The sequence below is a fragment of the Pseudophryne corroboree genome, chromosome 1 (assembly GCF_028390025.1).
Source record: "Pseudophryne corroboree isolate aPseCor3 chromosome 1, aPseCor3.hap2, whole genome shotgun sequence".
NCBI lineage: Eukaryota > Metazoa > Chordata > Amphibia > Anura > Myobatrachidae > Pseudophryne > Pseudophryne corroboree.
This window is the reverse complement of record NC_086444.1, coordinates 995,014,853-995,036,170: the sequence shown is the minus strand read 5'-3', so window position 1 is coordinate 995,036,170 and position 21,318 is coordinate 995,014,853. Positions and strand designations below refer to the sequence as shown.

At 46.8% G+C, this 21,318-nt stretch overlaps 1 protein-coding gene across 11 annotated transcripts in view; it reads right to left on the bottom strand.

Moving 5' to 3' along the window:
- Window positions 1–21,318, bottom strand: part of ANAPC10 (anaphase promoting complex subunit 10) — a 305,129-nt gene that overhangs the window by 189,384 nt on the left and 94,427 nt on the right. For 3 of the 11 annotated variants that reach the window (XR_010177486.1, XR_010177485.1, XM_063920610.1), the window contains exon 5: window positions 9,424–9,492. The exons of the other annotated variants lie outside the window; for them this stretch is intronic. Coding sequence is in view for 1 of the 3 variants with exons in the window: in XM_063920610.1 (XP_063776680.1) it covers window positions 9,445–9,492 (48 nt within the window). In the remaining 2 variants the exon portion in view is untranslated. The remainder of the gene's footprint in view (window positions 1–9,423; window positions 9,493–21,318) is intronic. 11 annotated transcript variants of the gene reach the window in all.

The following is a 21,318-nucleotide window of genomic DNA, read 5'->3' as shown; positions in this document are numbered from 1 at the left end:
AGCCCTTGGATGGGGGGGACAGCCTCGGGCTTCACCCCTGGCCCTTGGGTGGCTGGGGGGGACACCCCTTGATTAAAGGGGTCCCCACTCCCCCAGGGTACCCCGGCCAGGGGTGACTAGTTGGATATTTTAATGCCACGGCCGCAGTGCGCTGTATAAAAGTGACCCCCGGCTGTGGCATTATCTGTCCAGCTAGTGGAGCCCAATGCTGGTGTAAAAAATACGGGGGACCCCTACTCTTTTTGTCCCCCGTATTTTTTGCACCAGGCGCAGAGCCCGGTGCTGGTTTTAAAAATACGGGGGATCCCATGACATTTTTCCCCCCGGATTTTTAGAACCAGGACCGGCTCGAAGAGCCCGAGGCTGGTTATGCTTTGGAGGGGGGACCCCACGCCATTTTCCCCCCCGTTATTTCCCGTTTTTTTAAAAATCGGAACAAAATCCGTCAAATCGGACGTTTTTCGTCAGCGGGACTGTCGAATCCGTTTTTCATTGAATATGGTCAATTTCGGCACCCACTTGCCGAAATTAGACGGTCGAATTGTGTCGAATTAAAAAACGGCCGAAAAATTGCCGCAATTCTTTGCTAATTGCATATACCCCTAAATAAACATATGGATTGTGCAGTTTTCTTTTGATGAATAGGTGTGGAAATACATGTGTATTTAGACTTGTGTATTTTGCCATTTTTAATGATTAACAATGTGGCCTATTAATCGGCGTCAATTAGAGTATTTCTGCATGAGATACAATTCAGACTCACTATTGAGGTTTTGTGATTGACCTCAGTGATCTAATGATGATTGTTCATTTACGCTATTTCACTAGAACACTAATTTATCTACAATGATTAAAGATAATATACAGATTGCTTTTAATGTAATGTGTACGGAAAACTACATGTTTTCATCGGATTCAGTATGATATCCCGGCTGTCGGTATCCCGGCAGTCAGGAGACAGATGTAGGGATCCTGACATCCAAAATACCCGCGGCTCGCACAGAGTGTCCCCTCGAGAGCTCACCGCACTTCGGAGTTACATTCCCCCTTGGGTGGTGGCGTGGACCACCACACGAGTAGGGATTCCGGGCAGCGGTCAGAGTTGCGACCGCCGGTATTCCACAGTGTGTTGGGATTTCAGCGTCGGTATCCTGCCCGCCTGCAACTTAAAAGCCTCCCGTTTTCATCATGTTTCAGCCCTTCCTAGTATCTTCTTTAGTAGGTTATGGCCATTTTGATGTTTGCCGTGCATCTTTATGAAGGGTCAATCCATACGAAGTGGTCCAACAACAGTTGCTTGATTTTTAAAAATTTACATTTTTTTTCCAGTTATCTCCCCTATATGACTATAGTTCAAAACCACAATTTTCTTTTCTTTTTTTGCTCCTTTTTCGAAATGTTGGCCATCTTTATATCATGCTAGACAACAATTTTCATGTTTCTAGACATTTACGCAAATGCAAATATCTCAACACTGGAATGTGATAGAGCCTTGGGACAAAAACCATTGGTTTGATGTATAGATTAACCTTTTTCTCTTTAATGGCTTCCTGAGAATGTCCTTGCCACCAGTGCCAGGGATCTGACGTCATAAACGCAAGGAGGAACCGCCATCTATGTGCTGCAGTGCTGGTCCCAGGTAAGACAATTGTAATACTGTATTTGTCACCCACTGCTGTCACTCTTTTCCTGTCACCCTCTCCCTACCACCCACTGATGGCACCCTCTCCCTGGCATCACACACTTCTGTCACCCACTGCTGTCACCCTCTCCTTTTCACCCACTGCTGTCACCCTCTCTTTGGCGTAACCCTCTCCCTATCACCCACCGCAGTCACCGTCTACTTGACGTCACCCTCTCCCTGTCACCCACTGTTAATATATAACTCTAGTTCCACTTCAGTCTCAAACTTGAAATTTTCACAGTAGCTTAGAATAGAATGGACCTTGACTTTAGCCAAAAATAAAATATTTCCTATTTTGTCAACCCAAGATTTTTAGACCAAAAGTTGGTAAAAAGTATTTTAAGTTTAATTTTCAAAATCTAAACAGTAGGACACAAATCTCAGACTTCAGAATTTTTGGAAACAAACTACTAATACATATGAACCTCTCACAAAAAAAACTGACACCTGATATATCATTCCAAGCTGAGATAATGGCACCCTGAAAAGTTATACTTTTGCAAATATTTTGTTCTTGTTGGGCCCTCTTTATCACCATTAAAGTGAAATAAGGTAATAATAGGATTTTGGTACTTACCAGGTAAATCCTTTTCTTTGAATCCATAGGGGGCACTAGAGTACTCTTGGGATATGGACGGGCTTCCGTAGGAACAGCACTGAATATTTAAATTTAGAACACTCCACCCCTCCATATCCCCGAGTACCTCTCAGTGTTTTTTACTGAGCCGAACAGGAACTATAGAGAGGTTGACAATGGAGTATTACATATAACATAACGGACAATAACGAAGTTGACACCTAACGTTACTGACAACTAAACAGTTGACACCCTAACCAGCACTTGTAATTTGAACCAGTCGGTGAAAGTGTGTTACCATAAGATCCTCAGAACTCACCACAACTAGGTAAAACTGCTCTGGGTGGGCGTCCAGTGCCCCCTATGGATTCAAAGAAAAGGATTTACCTGGTAAGTACCAAAATCCTATTTTCTTTATCATCCACTAGGGGTCACTGGAGTACTCTTGGGACGTACCAAAGCTTCCCCCGTGGGCGGGAGAGCTGTTTGGCACCTGTAACACTAGGCGGCCAAAGCTAGATGCTGATGCCGCAAACGTATCAAACTTGTAAAAGCACACAAACGTGTGCACTGAAGACCATGTAGCCGCACGGCAAAGCTGCGTCGTAGAAGCTCCCCGACCAGCTGCCCATGAAGTTCCCACAGAACGTGTGGAATGAGCGGTTACTGACGTAGGCGGTTGTAACCTAGCATGAAGGTAAGCCTGACGTATGGTCAGTTTTATCCATCTGGATAAGGTTTGTTTAGACGCTGGCCAACCCATCTTGGCAGCATCATAGAGAACAAACAACGTATCCGTCTTACGAACTGAAGACGTTCGGGATACATAAACGCGTAATGCGCGTACCACATCCAGAGTTCCAGAATGTGCCGTCAACACAGGAACTACTATTGGTTGATTGATGTGAAAAGATGACACTACCTTAGGTAAGAAAGCGGGATTCGTCCGAAGTTCCGCTCTGTCATCATGAAACACCAAATACGGTGACTTGCATGACAAGGCACCCAAATCCGAAACACGCCTTGCCGAAGCTAAGGCTAGAAGAAAAATTGTTTTCCAAGTGAGAAATTTTATATCCACTTGCTGTAAGGGTTCAAAACATGATGACTGTAAGAACTCTAAAACCAGATTCAAGTCCCATGGCGCTGTAGGTGGAATGAATGGAGGCTGTACTCTGAGGACACCTTGGAGAAAAGTGCGTATAGACGGCAATAGAGCCAATCGTCTTTGAAAGTAAATTGACAAAGCAGATACCTGCACCTTTAGTGTAGATAAACGCAGGCCTCCATCTAACCCTGTTTGTAGAAACAACAAAAGGCGGCATAACTTGAAAGATGATGTCGGAAACTTCCGAGCTTCACACCAACCTATATAGGCACGCCATATTCTGTAATAATGAGCTGCCGTAACCGGCTTCCTAGCTCGTAACATGGTTGGTATAACCGAATCTGGAATGCCCTCTCTTCTTAAGAGGGCGGTCTCAACAGCCACCCCGTCAAACGCAGCCGCGCTAAATCGGGGTAAAGGAACGGACCTTGTTGTAACAGGTCTGGACGTAGTGGGAGCGGCCAAGGATCGTCTGCGAGTAGTCCTCGGAGATCCGAGAACCAAGCTCTCCGAGGCCAATGAGGCGCCACTAGTATGACTGTGACCGACTCTCTTTTGATCCGTTTTAGCACCAGAGGGAGCAACGGAAACGGTGGAAACAGATACACAAGACTGTACGGCCACGCGACAGTGAGAGCATCCACCGCCACTGCCTTTGGATCTCTTGTTCTGGACACATACTGGAACGTTTGGTGATTGTGTCGAGACGCCATCAGGTCCACCTGAGGATAACCCCATCGCTGAACCAACATGTGAAACACTTCTGGATTTAATGCCCATTCGCCTGGATGAAAATCCCGACGACTGAGATAATCCGCTTCCCAGTTGTCCACTCCTGGAATGAACACGGCCGACAATATCACCTGGTGGCGTTCCGCCCAATTGAGGATTCGAGCTACTTCCCGCATTGCCATGCGGCTTCTCGTTCCTCCTTGTTTGTTGATGTATGCGACCGCCGTCGCATTGTCTGACTGCACTTGGACAGGCTGAGAGCGAAGCATGTGCACTGCTTGTCGTAGCGCATTGTAAATTGCGCGGAGTTCCAGGACATTTATAGACAGCTATTTTTCGTGATCCGCCCAGAGACCCTGGAGCTGACAATTTTGAATTACCGCTCCCCAACCTCTGAGACTGGCGTCCGTAGTTAGAATTATCCAATTCCAGCCTCCGAACCGTCTTCCTGCGGTTAAATTGTGTTCCTTGAGCCACCAGAGCAGAGATACTCTTGCCCTTGGCGACAACCTCACCCTGTGGTGAATTTGCAGATGCGAGCCCGACCACTGGGCGAGCACATTCAGCTGAAATGGACGAGAGTGAAATCTTCTGAACTGAAGCGCCTCGAAAGCTGCCACCATTGTGCCTAAGAGGCGAATGCACAAGTGTACCGACACTGTGCGTGGCTTGAGCACTAATTGTACTAGATGGCGTAGAATTTGTACTTTCTGCTGTGGTAGGTAAATTCTTTGATTGACCGTATCGAGAATCATACCTAGGAACTGAAGGCGTTGAGACGGAATTAGATGTGATTTTTTGAAGTTGACAATCCAACCGTGGTGAACCAGTACCTCGTATGTTAGCAGCGCATGTTGGAGAAGTATCTGTTGAGACGGAGCTTTGATGAGCAGATCGTCTAAATATGGAACTATTGTCACTCCCAGGGATCTGAGATGAGCTATCATGACAGACATCACTTTGGTGAATACCCGAGGCGCTGATGACAGGCCAAACGGTAGAGCCTGAAACTGGTAATGGTTCTGGCGTATTGCAAACCGTAAGAATTTCTGATGAGGCTGCCAAATTGGAATGTGTAAGTACGCATCCTTGAGGTCTAGCGCAATCATAAATTCCTTTGGCTCTAAACCCGCAATCACCGAACGCAGAGACTCCATCTTTAATCTGTAGTAAGTTACGTACTGATTGAGACCCTTTAAGTTCAATATTGGTCTGACTGAGCCATCCGGCTTCGGTACCACAAAAAGACTTGAATAATAACCCTGACCCTGTTGGTGTACAGGGACCGGAATCAAAACTGCCGAATCCAGTAGGGACTGAATGGCAATTTGCAGAACCCTCCTCTTGTCGTCCGACAGAGGCAACCCTGTCTTGAAAAACAGCAGAGGCGGAAGATAGTCGAACTCTATTTTGTAACCTTTTAACACTAAATTGCGGATCCACCCATCCGCGGATGTGTGGAACCACGCCAAATGGAACGTCTGAAGGCGTGCTCCCACAAACGGAGAACCGAGATGGGCTGGTAGCCCGTCATGCCACTGGCTTGTCGGTAACCTTAGCGTCCTGGCGAGTTGTGTTGGTTTGTTGGAAACCACGTCCGCGACCACGTCTAGCAGGCGTGGCTGATCCTCTGCCACGTCCTCGAAAGGGCTGAGGTCTAAAGGATTTGAACGAAGGTCCAGCGTACCTTCTTCTTGATACCGGTGGAGGCAATGGTAAGAAAACAGACTTACCTCCCGTAGCCTCAGCAATCCATGCGTCCAATTCAGGACCAACCAACTTCTTGCCATCGTAAGGCAACGCCTCTATACCTCGTTTGACCTCTGCCTCCGCATGATAAGCACGCAGCCAGAGTGCTCTTCGTGCCGTAACTAGCGACGATGAAATACGAGAAGTGAGCTGACAGACGTCAGTAGACGCTGTACAGAGATACTCCACCGCCTCAATCATTTGATTTACAAGAATTATCAGATTTTCGTCATGTAAAGCAGATTTGAGTTCTGTAAGCCATATTATGAGTGCCTTAGTGACCCAAATGCCAACCAATCCAGGTCTTAGCATCACACCTGCTGCTACATACATGGATTTTAGCATAGTTTCTATCTTGCGATCTGAAGGGTCTTTAAGCGTAGTAGCTGCGGGCACTGGTATGGTTAATTTCTTGGTAAGCTTTGACACTGAAGAATCAACTATTGGTGGATTCTCCCATGTACATGTTACCGAGTCTGGAAACGGGTAACTAGACTTAAATCTGCGAGGTATAGAAAACCGTTTATCTGGATTCTGTCGTGTTTCTACTAACATCTGATTAAGAGATTCCGACACAGGAAAACTTATTGGAGTTTTTTGTCGTTTAGTAAATACGACCTGATCATTTGTGAGAGGCTCCTCAGTTTCAGTAAACTTTAGAGACTGACGTACCGCTCTGATGAGATCATCAATGCCGGAACTGTTAAAATCCTCGCCATCTGACTCCACTTCGCCCTCCTCACCCTCATCTTGTTCCGTGAGGTCTGGCATGGAATCGTCAGAATGCAACATAGCAGACACTGGAAAATCATAAGACATATGAAATTTATCCCGTTTACCCAAAATGGATTTGGACCTTACGCAAGGCTGAGATGCCTCCGGTAGTTCTGGCGGTCTCACCATAGACTCAGATCTTACCGTTTCCCGCTCCTGACGAGCGGCGGTCAATTCTGATTGTAACCTATCTAGTACATTTACTAACATACCCCACGGAGGGTCCGGTGAGGACATTGGTTGTAAAACTGGAGCAGAAATGGTATTCTGAACCGAATTCACAAAACATACTGTACATGTGGTAGATCCATCCGGTAATACACTGTTACAGACTTTGCAATTATGCTTTTTAGTTTTTGCTGGTGCCTTACTCATTATGGCGACAGACAATACAATACACAAACACAGACACTTGCACGACTCAGTATATATATCTGGCCAAGTGCAGTACACGTGGCCAGTACTATGAAATGTGATCCCAAATTCCCACTAACACCCCTGCGCCTCCGGTGGAGTAGAGATGTAGGACAGGAACGTTCTGGAATCACAGCAGGAAGACACAGGAAACATGGTTAAAATGGCTGCCATGCTTATCCATATAATCACAGTGCAGTTTCATATTGATATTATTAACAGCCTGTGTAATCATTATAAAACAGCCTCCCTGCCAGTATAAACATCATTATATATTTATATATGTGCTATACTATCCACAGCCTGTTGCTGCTGTCCTTTCCCCCCCCCCTCGCATCTGTTCCATAGTGTGCAGTGCGGGCAGCGGGCACCCCGGTACCTGGGAGCGCTATGAGACACGGGCAGCAGCGTTCAAGCGGCGGCCGGAAGTGCGGGAGAAGCGGCGGCCGGACCCGTTGAGAGACACGGGTACCCTGTAAGAAGCGCCGGAGCAGCGGGAGAAGCGGCGGCCGGACCCGACTTCAGAGACGCGGGAGCAGTGTAGGACAGCGGGCGCTATGTTACCCGGCGGCCGGAGCAACTGCGGCGGGCGGCAGACAGCCGAAAGACACCAGCGTCTTCCCCACACGTCGGGACGGCAGCGGAAGCTGACCGCCCCGTTCTCCCCCCTCACATACCTGCAATAGTTGTCTGTAAAGAGGCTCCGACGGGGCTTCTTAGTAAGCGCCGGCCAGCCTGCAGGAAGTGTGTGTGGCTTTGAGGGAGCTCTTTCAGAGAGGCCCGACACGCCCCTGCTGCTATCAGCAGCTGCACTATCCCTGACCCTGCCTTTTGGAAGGGGGAAAGGGATGTATAAAATATAAAAATAAAAATTCAAAGAAAAAATTCAAAGTAATTGTGGACTCAGCCACATAGCTGTTACTACTTCGAGCACAGAAAAAACACTGAGAGGTACTCGGGGATATGGAGGGGTGGAGTGTTCTAAATTTAAATATTCAGTGCTGTTCCTACGGAAGCCCGTCCATATCCCAAGAGTACTCCAGTGACCCCTAGTGGATGATAAAGAAATATGCATAAAACAAAAAACTGGCACCTGATATTTCGTTCCAAGCTAGAATAATGGCACCGTAAAGTTATATTTTTGCAAATATTTTGTTCTCGTTACGCTGTCTTTTTCACCATTAAAGTGAAATAAGGTAATCTATGCATCAAACCAAAAATGTAGCCCAAACTTTGCTGAAAACAATGTTTTCTGCCCTAATGCTCTATCACATCCCAGCCCTGAGATATTTGCATTTGCGTAAGTGCCTAAAAACTCGGAAATCGGTGTCTAGCATGATTTAAAGATGGCCACCATTTTGAAAAGGAAGTTAAAAAAAAAAAATTATATATATATTTTTACTGATATGCTTGGGTGTGGTTCCTGTCTCTTTAAAAGAGTGGGACAGGGCCTAAACACATGATATAAGCATGCTGTGCATTTAAAATCCAAAAGATGCTTGTGAGCATTGCTCAGATTTGTGTAAGTCAGTGTAGGGACTGACCAAATGGGAAGGCCGTGAAGGGGCTGGTCAGCTTAACAAACTATTGCAATATTTTGGAACTAACATTCCCTGAATTCAGATGAATTGCAGTTTGAAGTGTTAATATTAGGTGAGTGTTGAATTTGTAGGATTTGTTTTTTATATATATATATATACATATATATATATATATATATATATATATAAATAAAACACTCACTTCTCCAGCGATGCAGAAAAAGTAGACAAGCCAGCAGTCACGTGTAGATGAAAGAAAGGCAGGATTTATTCCTTAACCAAACGGCATGGTGAAGTGCAGCAAATACAGCAAACACAGCCCTGAGTGAGTGTTTTATATTTATTGCTGCCTTGCACCACCATTTTTTTGCTTTATATACGTAGGCTTTGAGTGCTGTTGTGATTTTTTTATATATATATATATATATATATATATATATATATATATATATATATATATATATATATATAGGAGATTGGCGACAAAAAAAAAAATGCTATGTTTTTTAAATGATCGAGCAACCAGAAAATTCATAATTGGACCACTTCCTATGGATTGATCCTGAATGGAGGCAAAATGCCACAAGATACGGGCACTACCGAGATATATCTGCATTACAGAACTACGTTCTGGTCTATTTAATCATATACTGCAGGATACGTTGCACATTGAGGATGGCCCAATACACTCAAATTGGCAGAATGACGCTAGACTGCAAGAGAAGACTGTGCACTACATTATTTTGCAGATATTTCTCCATTACTCTCACAGCACTGACATTTCCCTCCTACATGAGAGACTACAGAATAATGGCATCTCATAGAGATATTACTGTTGTCTTACCTCCTGCCTTCTCCTAGCACATTAAGAACATGTTGGTTTTATTTTCCATTTTTTTCTTCTCACACGGTTCTAGACATTTAACATATAGATCAATTGTGCACACTATTCTTTAGGTGAATACAACAATTATCTCATACAATAAAAACTGCTTTTTCAGAATGATTGAGCACTTATTAATTATTTCATTTTGTTAATTAAATGTTGGCTCCCTCCAATTTTTGTAACAGGCTGGATTAATCACAACAGTTTAACAAGGTCCCATTTTTCCCTTTCAGTCCCATAAATGATCTCTTATGGTAGAGTCTAGTTACCCTTCGTGGAGAGGACCTTTTCCATAAACCCCTGGGTCCATCTCACCAATTACTGTATGTGGAATAGTGGCGAGCGGAGCGAGACACCGAGACCGAAGTGTGGCGAGCCCGTGAGGGTACAACGGTGCATATAGAAAACAAAATAACCTCAAACAAACTGAGAATGGACTAAAAATAAGATTTTACTCACCGGTAAATCTATTTCTCGTAGTCCGTAGTGGATGCTGGGGACTCCGTAAGGACCATGGGGAATAGACGGGCTCCGCAGGAGACTGGGCACTCTAAAGAAAGATTTAGTACTACCTGGTGTGCACTGGCTCCTCCCTCTATGCCCCTCCTCCAGACCTCAGTTAAGGAAACTGTGCCAGGAAGAGCTGACATTACAAGGAAAGGATTTTGGAATCCAGGGTAAGACTCATACCAGCCACACCAATCACACCGTATAACTCGTGATAAACTTACCCAGTAACAGTATGAACAACAAACAAGCATCACTCAACTGATGCCACATAACATAACCCTTTAGTAAGCAATAACTATATACACATATTGCAGAAAGTCCGCACTTGGGACGGGCGCCCAGCATCCACTACGGACTACGAGAAATAGATTTACCGGTGAGTAAAATCTTATTTTCTCTAACGTCCTAGTGGATGCTGGGGACTCCGTAAGGACCATGAGGATTATACCAAAGCTCCCAAACGGGCGGGAGAGTGCGGATGACTCTGCAGCACCGAATGGGCAAACTCAAGGTCCTCCTCAGCCAGAGTATTAAACTTGTAGAACTTTGCAAATGTGTTTGAACCCGACCAAGTAGCAGCTCGGCAAAGCTGTAATGCCGAGACCCCTCGGGCAGCCGCCCAAGAAGAGCCCACCTTTCTTGTGGAATGGGCTTTCACTGATTTAGGATGCGGCAATCCAGCCGCAGAATGAGCCTGCTGAATCGTGCCACAGATCCAGCGAGCAATAGTTTGCTTTGAAGCAGGAGCACCCAGCTTGTTGGATGCATACAGGACAAACAGCGAGTCAGTCTTCCTGACTCCAGCCGTTCTGGTCACATAGATCTTCAAAGCCCGGACTACGTCAAGCAACTTGGAATCCTCCAAGTCACAAGTAGCCGCAGGCACCACAATAGGTTGATTCAAATGAAAGGATGACACCACCTTTGGCAGAAATTGCGGACGAGTCCGCAATTCTGACCTATCCATATGGAAAACCAGATAGGGGCTTTTACATGACAAAGCCGCCAATTCTGACACACGCCTAGCCGAAGCTAAGGCCAACAGCATGACCACTTTCCACGTGAGATACTTTAGCTCCACGGTCTTAAGTGGCTCACACCAGTGGGATTTCAGGAAACTCAACACTACGTTAAGATCCCAAGGTGCCACTGGTGGCACAAAAGGGGGCTGAATATGCAGCACTCCCTTAACAAACGTCTGAACCTCAGGCAGTGAAGCCAGTTCTTTTTGGAAGAAAATGGATAGGGCCGAAATCTGGACCTTTATGGACCCTAATTTTAGGCCCATAGTCACTCCTGACTGTAGGAAGTGCAGGAATCGACCCAGCTGGAATTCCTCTGTAGGGGCCTTCCAGGCCCCACACCAAGCAACATATTTTCGCCATATACGGTGATAATGCTTTGCTGTCACGTCCTTCCTAGCCTTTATCAGCATAGGAATAACTTCATCCGGAATGCCTTTTTCCGCTAGGATCCGGCGTTCAACCGCCATGCCGTTAAACGCAGCCGCGGTAAGTCTTGGAACAGACAGGGCCCTTGTTGTAACAGGTCCTGTCTGAGAGGCAGAGGCCATGGGTCCTCTGTGAGCATTTCTTGCAATTCCGGGTACCAAGTCCTTCTTGGCCAATCCGGAACAATGAGTATGGTTCTCACTCCTCTTTTTCTTACAATTCTCAGCACCTTTGGTATGAGAGGAAGAGGAGGAAACACATAGACCGACTGGAACACCCACGGTGTTACTAGTGCGTCCACAGCTATCGCCTGAGGGTCCCTTGACCTGGCGCAATACCTTTTTAGCTTTTTGTTGAGACGGGACGCCATCATGTCCACCTGTGGCAGTTCCCATCGATTTGCAATCTGCGTGAAGACTTCTTGATGAAGTCCCCACTCTCCCGGGTGGAGGTCGTGCCTGCTGAGGAAGTCTGCTTCCCAGTTGTCCACTCCCGGAATGAACACTGCTGACAGTGCTAGTACGTGATTCTCCGCCCAACGAAGAATCCTGGTGGCTTCTGCCATTGCCACCCTGCTTCTTGTGCCGCCCTGGCGGTTTACATGGGCCACTGCAGTGATGTTGTCTGACTGAATCAGCACTGGTTGGTTTCGAAGCAGAGGCTCCGCTTGACTTAGGGCGTTGTATATGGCCCTTAGTTCCAGGATATTGATGTGCAGACAAGTCTCCTGACTTGACCACAGCCCCTGGAAGTTTCTTCCTTGAGTGACTGCCCCCCATCCTCGGAGGCTTGCATCCGTGGTCACCAGGACCCAGTCCTGTATGCCGAACCTGCGGCCCTCGAGGAGGTGAGCACTTTGCAGCCACCACAGAAGAGACACCCTGGCCCTGGGGGACAGGGTTATCAGCCGATGCATCTGAAGATGCGATCCGGACCACTTGTCCAACAGATCCCACTGAAAGATCCTCGCATGGAACCCGCCGAAGGGAATGGCTTCGTATGACGCCACCATCTTTCCCAGGACTTGCGTGCAGTGATGCACCGATACCTGTTTTGGTTTTAGGAGGCCTCTGACCAGAGTCACGAGCTCCTGAGCCTTCTCCTCCGGGAGAAACACCTTTTTCTGGTTTGTGTCCAGAATCATGCCCAGGAAGGGCAGACGCGTCGTAGGAATCAGCTGCGACTTTGGAATATTCAGAATCCAGCCGTGCTGTTGCAACACTTCCTGAGAGAGTGCTACGCTGATCAGCAACCGCTCCCTGAACCTCGCCTTTATGAGGAGATCGTCCAAGTATGGGATAATTGTAACCCCTTGCTTCCGAAGGAGCACCATCATTTCCGCCATCACCTTGGTAAATATTCTCGGTGCCGTGGACAGGCCAAACGGCAACGTCTGGAATTGGTAATGACAGTCCTGTACCACAAACCTGAGGTACTCCTGATGAGGTGGATAAATGGGGACATGCAAGTACGCATCCTTGATGTCCAGAGACACCATAAAATCCCCTTCCTCCAGGCTTGCAATGACCGCCCTGAGCGATTCCATCTTGAACTTGAATTTCTTCAGATAAATATTCAGGGATTTTAAATTCAAAATGGGTCTGACCGAACCGTCCGGTTTTGGTACCACAAACATGGTGGAATAGTAACCCCCTCCCTGTTGAAGGAGGGGAACCTTCACGACCACCTGCTGGAGATATAGCTTGTGAATTGCTGCCAACACTACCTCCCTTTCCCTGGGGGAAGCTGGCAAGGCCGATTTTAGGTAACGGTGAGGGGGCGTCACCTCGAATTCCAGCTTGTATCCATGAGACACAACTTGTATAGCCCAAGGATCCACCCGTGAGCGAACCCACTGGTGGCTGAAATTTCGGAGACGCGCCCCCACCGCTCCTGGCTCCGCCTTTGGAGCCCTAGCGTCATGCGGTGGATTTAGTGGAAGCCGGGGAGGACTTTTGTTCCTGGGAACTAGCTGCATGGTGCAGCTTTTTTCCTCTACCCCTGCCTCTGGCAATAAAGGATGCACCTCTGACTTTCTTGCTTTTCTGTGAACGAAAGGACTGCATTTGGTAATACGGTGCTTTCTTTGGCTGTGAGGGAATATATGGCAAGAAATTTGACTTCCCAGCCGTAGCCGTGGAAACTAGGCCCGAGAGACCGTCCCCAAACAATTCCTCACCCTTATAAGGCAACACCTCCATGTGTTTTTTAGAGTCGGCATCACCTGTCCATTGCCAAGTCCATAAGACCCTTCTGGCAGAAATCGACATTGCGTTTATTCTAGAGCCCAGCAGGCAAATGTCCCTCTGGGCATCCCGCATATATAGGACAGCGTCTTTGATATGTCCTAGGGTCAGTAAAATAGTCTCCCTGTCCAGGGTATCTAACTCCTCAGACAGAGTATCTGTCCATGCTGCTACAGCACTACACATCCAGGCCGCAGCAATTGCTGGCCTCAGAAGAGTACCAGAATGTGTATAAACAGACTTCAGGATACCTTCCTGCTTCCTATCCGCAGGATCCTTTAGGGCGGCCGTATCCTGTGACGGCAGGGCCACCTTCTTAGATAAGCGCGTCAACGCTTTGTCTACCCTAGGGGAGGATTCCCAGCGTAACCTATCCGTTGGCGGGAAAGGATACGCCATAAGTAATCTTTTGGAAATCAGTACTTTCCAATCAGGGGAATCCCACGCTTTTTCACATAACTCATTTAATTCATGTGAAGGGGGAAAAGTCACTTCTTGCTTTTTCTCCCCAAACATATAAACCCTCTTGTCAGGGACAGGGTTTTCCTCCGATATGTGCAATACATCCATCATTGCTATAATCATGTATCGGATGGCTTTAGTCATTTTAGGCTGCAACTTTGCATCATCGTCATCGACACTGGAGTCAGAATCCGTGTCGACATCTGTGTCAACCAACTGGGATAGTGGGCGCTTTTGAGACCCTGACGGCCTCTGAGCTGTAGAATCAGACACGGGTTGAGACCCTGACTGATTATCCAACCTTTTATGCAAGGAGCTTACGTTATTATTTAACACCTTCCACATATCCATCCAATCAGGTGTCAGCGCCGTCGGCGGCGACACCACATTCACTTGCACTTGTTCTGCCTCCACGTAACCGTCCTCGTCATACATGTCGACACAAACGTACCGACACACCGCACACACACACAGGGAATGCTCTAATTGAGGACAGGACCCCACAAGGCCTTTTGGGGAGACAGAGAGAGAGTATGCCAGCACACACCCCAGCGCTATATAACCCAGGGATTACACAGTAACTTAGTATTTACCCAGTAGCTGCTGTTTATGATAATTTGCGCCTAAATTTATGTGCCCCCCCTCTCTTTTTACCTTTTTTCTACCTTGATACTGCAGGGGAGAGCCTGGGGAGCTTCCTCTCAGCGGAGCTGTGAAGAGAAAATGGCGCTGGTTAGTGCTGAGGAAGAAGGCCCCGCCCCCTCAGCGGCGGGCTTCTGTCCCGGGTCTGTGTAATAAAATGGCGGGGGCTCGTACATATATACAGTGCCCAGCTGTATATATGTGTCTTTTTGCCAAGAGGTATCCTAATTGCTGCCCAGGGCGCCCCCTCCTGCGCCCTGCACCCTACAGTGACCGGAGTGTGCGGGTAGTGTGGGCGCAATGGCGCACAGCTGCAGTGCTGTGCGCTACCTCATGTGAAGACAGGAGTCTTCTGCCGCCGATTTCGATGTCTTCTTGCTTCTGCCGGCTTCTGACTTCTGGCTCTGCGAGGGGGACGGCGGCGCGGCTCCGGGAACGGACGACAAAGGTTAAGATCCTGTGTTCGAACCCTCTGGAGCTAATGGTGTCCAGTAGCCTAAGAAGCGCAACCTAGCCGCAGTTAGTAGGTTTGCTTCTCTCCCCTCAGTCCCACGTAGCAGAGAGTCTGTTGCCAGCAGAAGCTCTCTGAAAATAAAAAAACCTAACTAAAATACTTTATTAGCAAGCTCAGGAGAGCTCACTAAAAGCACCCAGCTCTGGCCGGGCACAGATTCTAACTGAGGTCTGGAGGAGGGGCATAGAGGGAGGAGCCAGTGCACACCAGGTAGTACTAAATCTTTCTTTAGAGTGCCCAGTCTCCTGCGGAGCCCGTCTATTCCCCATGGTCCTTACGGAGTCCCCAGCATCCACTAGGACGTTAGAGAAGTGCTGTAAGAGCAGAAGTTCGCTTATGCTCTCTCTTGCTGTCACTTCCTGGTCCTGATCACGAAGGGAACATAGACACAATCTATCTCTTGTGTATTGAGAGGAGTGACCTGCGACCTCTGTTACATCTCATTTTTAAAAATGTTCTATGATGGAATATATTATGATCAGTGAAGGTAAACCACACCTGAATTACCTCACTTGCCATTTATAAAAGATACTGTATCCCCCTACTGTACAATAAAAAGGATATCAGAAAACACCTCAGTGTGGTGTGACCTGCATTAAACTACTTATATGTGGTTTCATGGGTTGAAAAAAAAAAAAAAGAAACAGTTTTTAAAACAAAAAGCTACGAAAATAACAGTTATGGTAAACTTACCGTTGATAACTATTTCTCCTAAGTGCACAGGATCCACATGATAACATTGGGATATGAGGTAGCGACAGCGGATTGGCACCAAACGATCAAAGCTTTCGGCTTCTCAGAATACAACGGGCCCGTCCCTATATCCCCGTTTCCTGGCTCAGGCAATTCAGTTGTTTTCCAAAGCTCAAGGCATGAGCATCATAGAGAGCCCTAATCAGGAGAGAAGAACACACATGTACACCCGTCCGTACAAGAAGAAAGAGGTTAGTAAGTGAAAGGATCCTCAAATCATATGCGTCAGGGTGAGAACCCTGTGTACTTAGGAGAAATAGAATTTTCAACGGTAAGTCTACCATAACGATTATTTCTCCTGCAGGGTCCACAGGTTATCCACAGGATAACATTGGAATGTCCCAAGGCAATTTAATGGTGGGGACGCTCCTGATTGGACAGGAGAATACTTCGCCCGAAAAAGCGTCCTGAGTGGCAAAGGTATCAAAGGCATAATGTCTAATGAATGTGTTAATGGAAGACCATGTGGCTGTCTTACATATCTGTTCTCCTAAGGCACCACGTTGTGATGCCCATGACGGACCTACCTTACGAGTACAGTGAGCAGAGACATTACCTGGAACAGGGAGATTAGCTTGAGAATGAATATGCTTCTGAAATCGTCATTCAAAGCCACCTCGCCAGTGTTTGCTTGTCAGCAGGCCATCCTCTCTTGTGAAATTCGTAGAAAATGAAGAGTGTGTCTGTTTTTCTGATGGCACTGGTACGATCCACATTGATCCTTAAAGCACGGACTACGTCCAACGATGCATCACCCTCAGAAAGGTCCGGCCCTTGGAAAACCGGGACTACAATTCTTTCGTTAAGGTGGAATTTAGAAACCACCTTAGGAAAATACCCAGATTTGGTTCTGAGAACCGCTCTATCTGGATAAAATAATCAGAAAAGGAGGGTCGACATAACAATGCCCCTAAATCTGATACTCTTCTAGCTGAAGCAATAGCCAGTAGAAAGAGAACTTTAGCTGTTAACCATTTAAAATCCACTCATTTTAGTGGTTCAAATGGGGCAACTTGAAGGGCCTTAAGGACTAAACGTAAGTCCCAAGGCACTGAAGGAGGAACAAAAGGAGGTTGAATGTGCAGCATTCCCTGGAAAAAAGTGCACACATCCTGTAGGTTAGCAATTTTCTTTTGGAACCATACAGTCAATGCTGACAATTGCACTCTCAAGAAAGCCACCCTTAGTCCTTTGTCCAACTTAAGGAATGCTAGGACTCTGAAAGACCTAGGATCAAAATTCCAGTCACTGCACCACTGAATATAGGCTTTCCATATTCTGTGATAAATGCAAGCAGAAGGTTTCCTTGCTCTGAGCATTGTTTGAATGACCTGTTGTGAGAATCCTCTTGCTTTCAGGATGGAAGTCTCAAAAGCCACGTCGTCAAAGACAGTTGATCCAGGTGCTTGGACCCGGAGACAATAGATCTGGATGTTGAAGGAGTAGGAATGGAGCATCCATTGACAACCTCTGCAGATCTGTGTACCAATGTCTTCTGGGCCAAGCCGAAGCTGTTAGTATCAAGGCGCCCCTTCCTTGTTTTGCCTTTCGCAGGGCAATTGGTGGAAGCACATAGGCCACACGAAAGTCCCATCTCACTGACAGGGCATCCACAAAGATCCTTTGTTCTTGACCCGTATGCAGGAACTTTGTTGTTCTGACGGGATGCCATTAGATCCATCTCCGGTACTGCCCACTTGTCTGCCAGAATTTGGAAGACCTGGAGGTGTAAAACCAATTCGTTTGCATGGGTGTAGTATGTTATGCCGGCAGTCGGGATCCCTGCGCCCAGCATACAGTTGCCGGGATCCCGACCACTGGCATGCCGGCAGCGGGGTGTGCGCAAATGGGCCCCTTGTGGCCCCTTGCTCGTCACGCTATTTATTCTCCCTCCAGGGAGGTCATGGACCCCCAAGAGGGAGAATAGTTGTCGGTATGCCGGGTGTCGGAATTCCGACACCGGTATACTGAGCGCCGGGATCCCAACTGCCGGCATACTGAACACCATTCTTTTCTATGACTGGCGTGTGGACTGAGAAAATCCGCTTCCCAGTTTAGGACTCCCGGAATGAACACTGCGGACAAGGCTGAATGATGAAGTTCTGCCCACTTTAACGTGTGACTTACCGCCTTCATTGCATTTTGGCTGCGAGTTCCTCCCTGATGGTTGAGGTACGCTACTGCCGTTGCAATGTCCAAGTGGTTTGGCCCGAAGTTCCAATATATTTATTGGCAGGCAACTTTCTTCCTTGGCTCACTGCCCCTGGAAGCAACTCCTTCCTCACACCGCTCCCCAGCCCTGAAGGCTGGCATTCGTTGTCAGAATTTCCCAATCTGAAATCCAAAAGGGTCTCCCTTTGTCCAGATGGGATGTCTGCAGCCACCGGGCTAATTACCTCCTTACTTCCAGAGGAAGGAACATAGTCTGCGTTTTTATTGCCTGATGAAAACCATTCCATTTGGAAAGGATCAGACATCGCAGAGGCCTCCAGTGGAACTCGGCATACTCCACCTTGTCGAATGTCGACACCATCAACCCTATTACACGCATTGCTGCATAAATGGATACCCTTTGACTGTGTAGCAGCTCCTGAATCTTTGACTGAATTTGGGATATTTTGTTCAGAGGTAAAATTACTCTCTGAAGACTCGAATCCAACACAGCCCCCAAGTGAGTGATCCGTTGTGACGGAACCAGGGACGACTTTGGCCAATTTATGAGCCAACCGTGTCTCTGCAAACAAGCTATTGTCTGCTGCAGATGACACTGAAGCAATTCCGGAGATTGTGCCAGGATTAATAAATCATCAAGGTATGGAAAAATCCTTATCCCCTGCTGACGGAGATAAGATGCCAATACCACCATAATTTTGGTGAACACTCTGGGAGCTGTGGCCAGTCCAAACGGTAGGGCCTGAAACCGAAAATGTTGCTGGAGGATAGCAAACCTGAGACAGCGCTGATGGGACAGTGCTATATGAACATGAAGGTAAGCATCCTGGATATCCAGGAATACCATAAAATCCTCCACATCCATGGCCAACATAATGGAACGTAAAGTCTCCATATGAAACTGAGGCACCCAAATGTACTTGTTCAGCACTTTGAGATTGAGTATGGGCCAGAACGACCCATTTGGCTTCTGGACTAGAAACAGGTTGGAATAAAAACATTGTCCTCGTTGTGCATCAGGAACTGGAATTATCACTACTGACTGAAGCAACTTCTCAACTGCCTCTTGCAAAGGCCTCGCCTTCGTTTCCACTGAAAAAAAACCTTTGAGGAGGGTGTTTCTTGAAAGCAAACGCATAACCGTGAGATACCACTTCTTGCACCCAGGCATCTGTGGTAGACTGCTGCCAGATCTGTGCAAACTGAAGAAGTCGTCGGCCTCCCACCCTAGGGTCCCCCAGGTGGAGGCCCACACCATCAGGCTGATGGTTTATCTTCGAGTTTGGAAGCCGGCCCTCTGGTAGCCCAATGCTTTTTAGTCTTACCAGACTTGTCAGATTGAGACTGTTTGCCATAACACTTTCCTTTTGCTTTTCCTCGAGTCCGAAAGGGTCAAAAAGCCTGGAAAACTAGGCTTGGATTTATGTGTAGAAAGAAATTTCACTTTCTTGAAGTCTGCTTTTGACTCCAAAATACTGTTTAATATTTTACTAAAAAGAATATCTCCAGTAAAAGGCAGAGACTCCAGAACCTTCTTAGCTTTCCATGTACGTAGCCAAACCGCTCTGCGAGCTGCTACTGCTGAGGCTGATGCCTCAGAGGCAATTGTACCCATATACAAGGCTGCTTCTTCCATAAAATAGCTGTATGTTTGATATGTGCAATATCGGATTTTTGCTCTCTAGATGCCATTGAAGGTCATATTCCAATGCATCAGACCAGGTTGCCACTGCTTTTGCCATCAAAGCCGAAGCCATGGCTGGTCAAATGATTGCCCCAGACAAGGAGAAAATGGTTTTAAGAAACCATTTTTTTCCCCTATCAGTGACCTCATTTAATGATGTTGAAGGCAGAGGTAATGTAGGTTTTCGCACCAATCGGATGACATGCGTATCTACTTTAGGAGCCACCTCCCTTTTTAAATAGTCCCCAGCCAGAAGAGGATAATGGGAATTCCATTTCCTTGGAATTCTAAACTTCTTACTGGGTGTAACCCAAGCCTCTTGCATAATTTCCGTCAGCTGTTCTAACCCAGGAAACTCAGTCCTAACTATTTTGGGACATTTAAACACAGGTGCCTTAGATCTTAACAAAGGCTCTGCTGCCTCCTCTAAGGACAGAATGGCTTTCATAGCACTAATTAGCTCAGGAATGTCCACTGAGCTGAGGCCTTCCTCGTCTCTGTATGCAGACCCGTAGTGCGATGAATCCTCATCCTCTGACGAGTCCTCATCTGAAACATGTGTAGACTGCGAAGATGTTGTTTCATGTCTATGTGATTTACATACCACTGGCCTTTTAGACTGTTTCTGTTGAGATGCTGCCGATTCCTGTACTGGATGTTATAACCCCCAGGTAGAATGTTGCATGTAAGGGTTCACAGGATAACCTATCCCTGGTATAGGAGCTGGCATTATCCGCTCAGCTATACTGGATAAACGTCTGTGCAAAAGTAGCTCATGGGGGTTCAAACTGAACCTGTGACTGCCTCGGATTATTCGAGGCTTTGGTGAAAGCTAAATCAATTTGAACATAATCCCTTTTGAACCAGATCCTGAGAGGTTAACCCAGCTTTGCAAGACAAACATGGCATGAATGTTGGTGCTGCTGTGTAGAGTGTATCTTCCTCACCCTTGCCTCTCAGACATGATAAATAAATCACACACCTCTACAGTGTTAACTACACAAATTGTGACTGCAATCACTCTAAAATTTGTTAAAGTGACATACTGTACAATCCTATCCCTCCCTGCTTTGCACCAGCATTGAGGATCGGAATACACAGAAACTGACAGAAAATAGTAAAGTCAGCAATCACACTAACTCACATAATCAACTACAGATACATTTCAAGTATGTAGGAGAAACATATTACTGCAATACCTGCAATAGTTTACAGACTCACATGCATCAGGCACTTAAACACTATTTGTACTAAAGGTAGATAGAGACTTCGTGCTGTATCACCCAGCTCAGGAGAGGGGGATACAGGGAGACTTCACCCAGCTTCCAGGATCGATCAATACATTAGTGAACGCTAAGTGGCTCCATACACTATTCGTGTACACAATCGCCCCATGAACCTACAGCGAACAAAGACGCC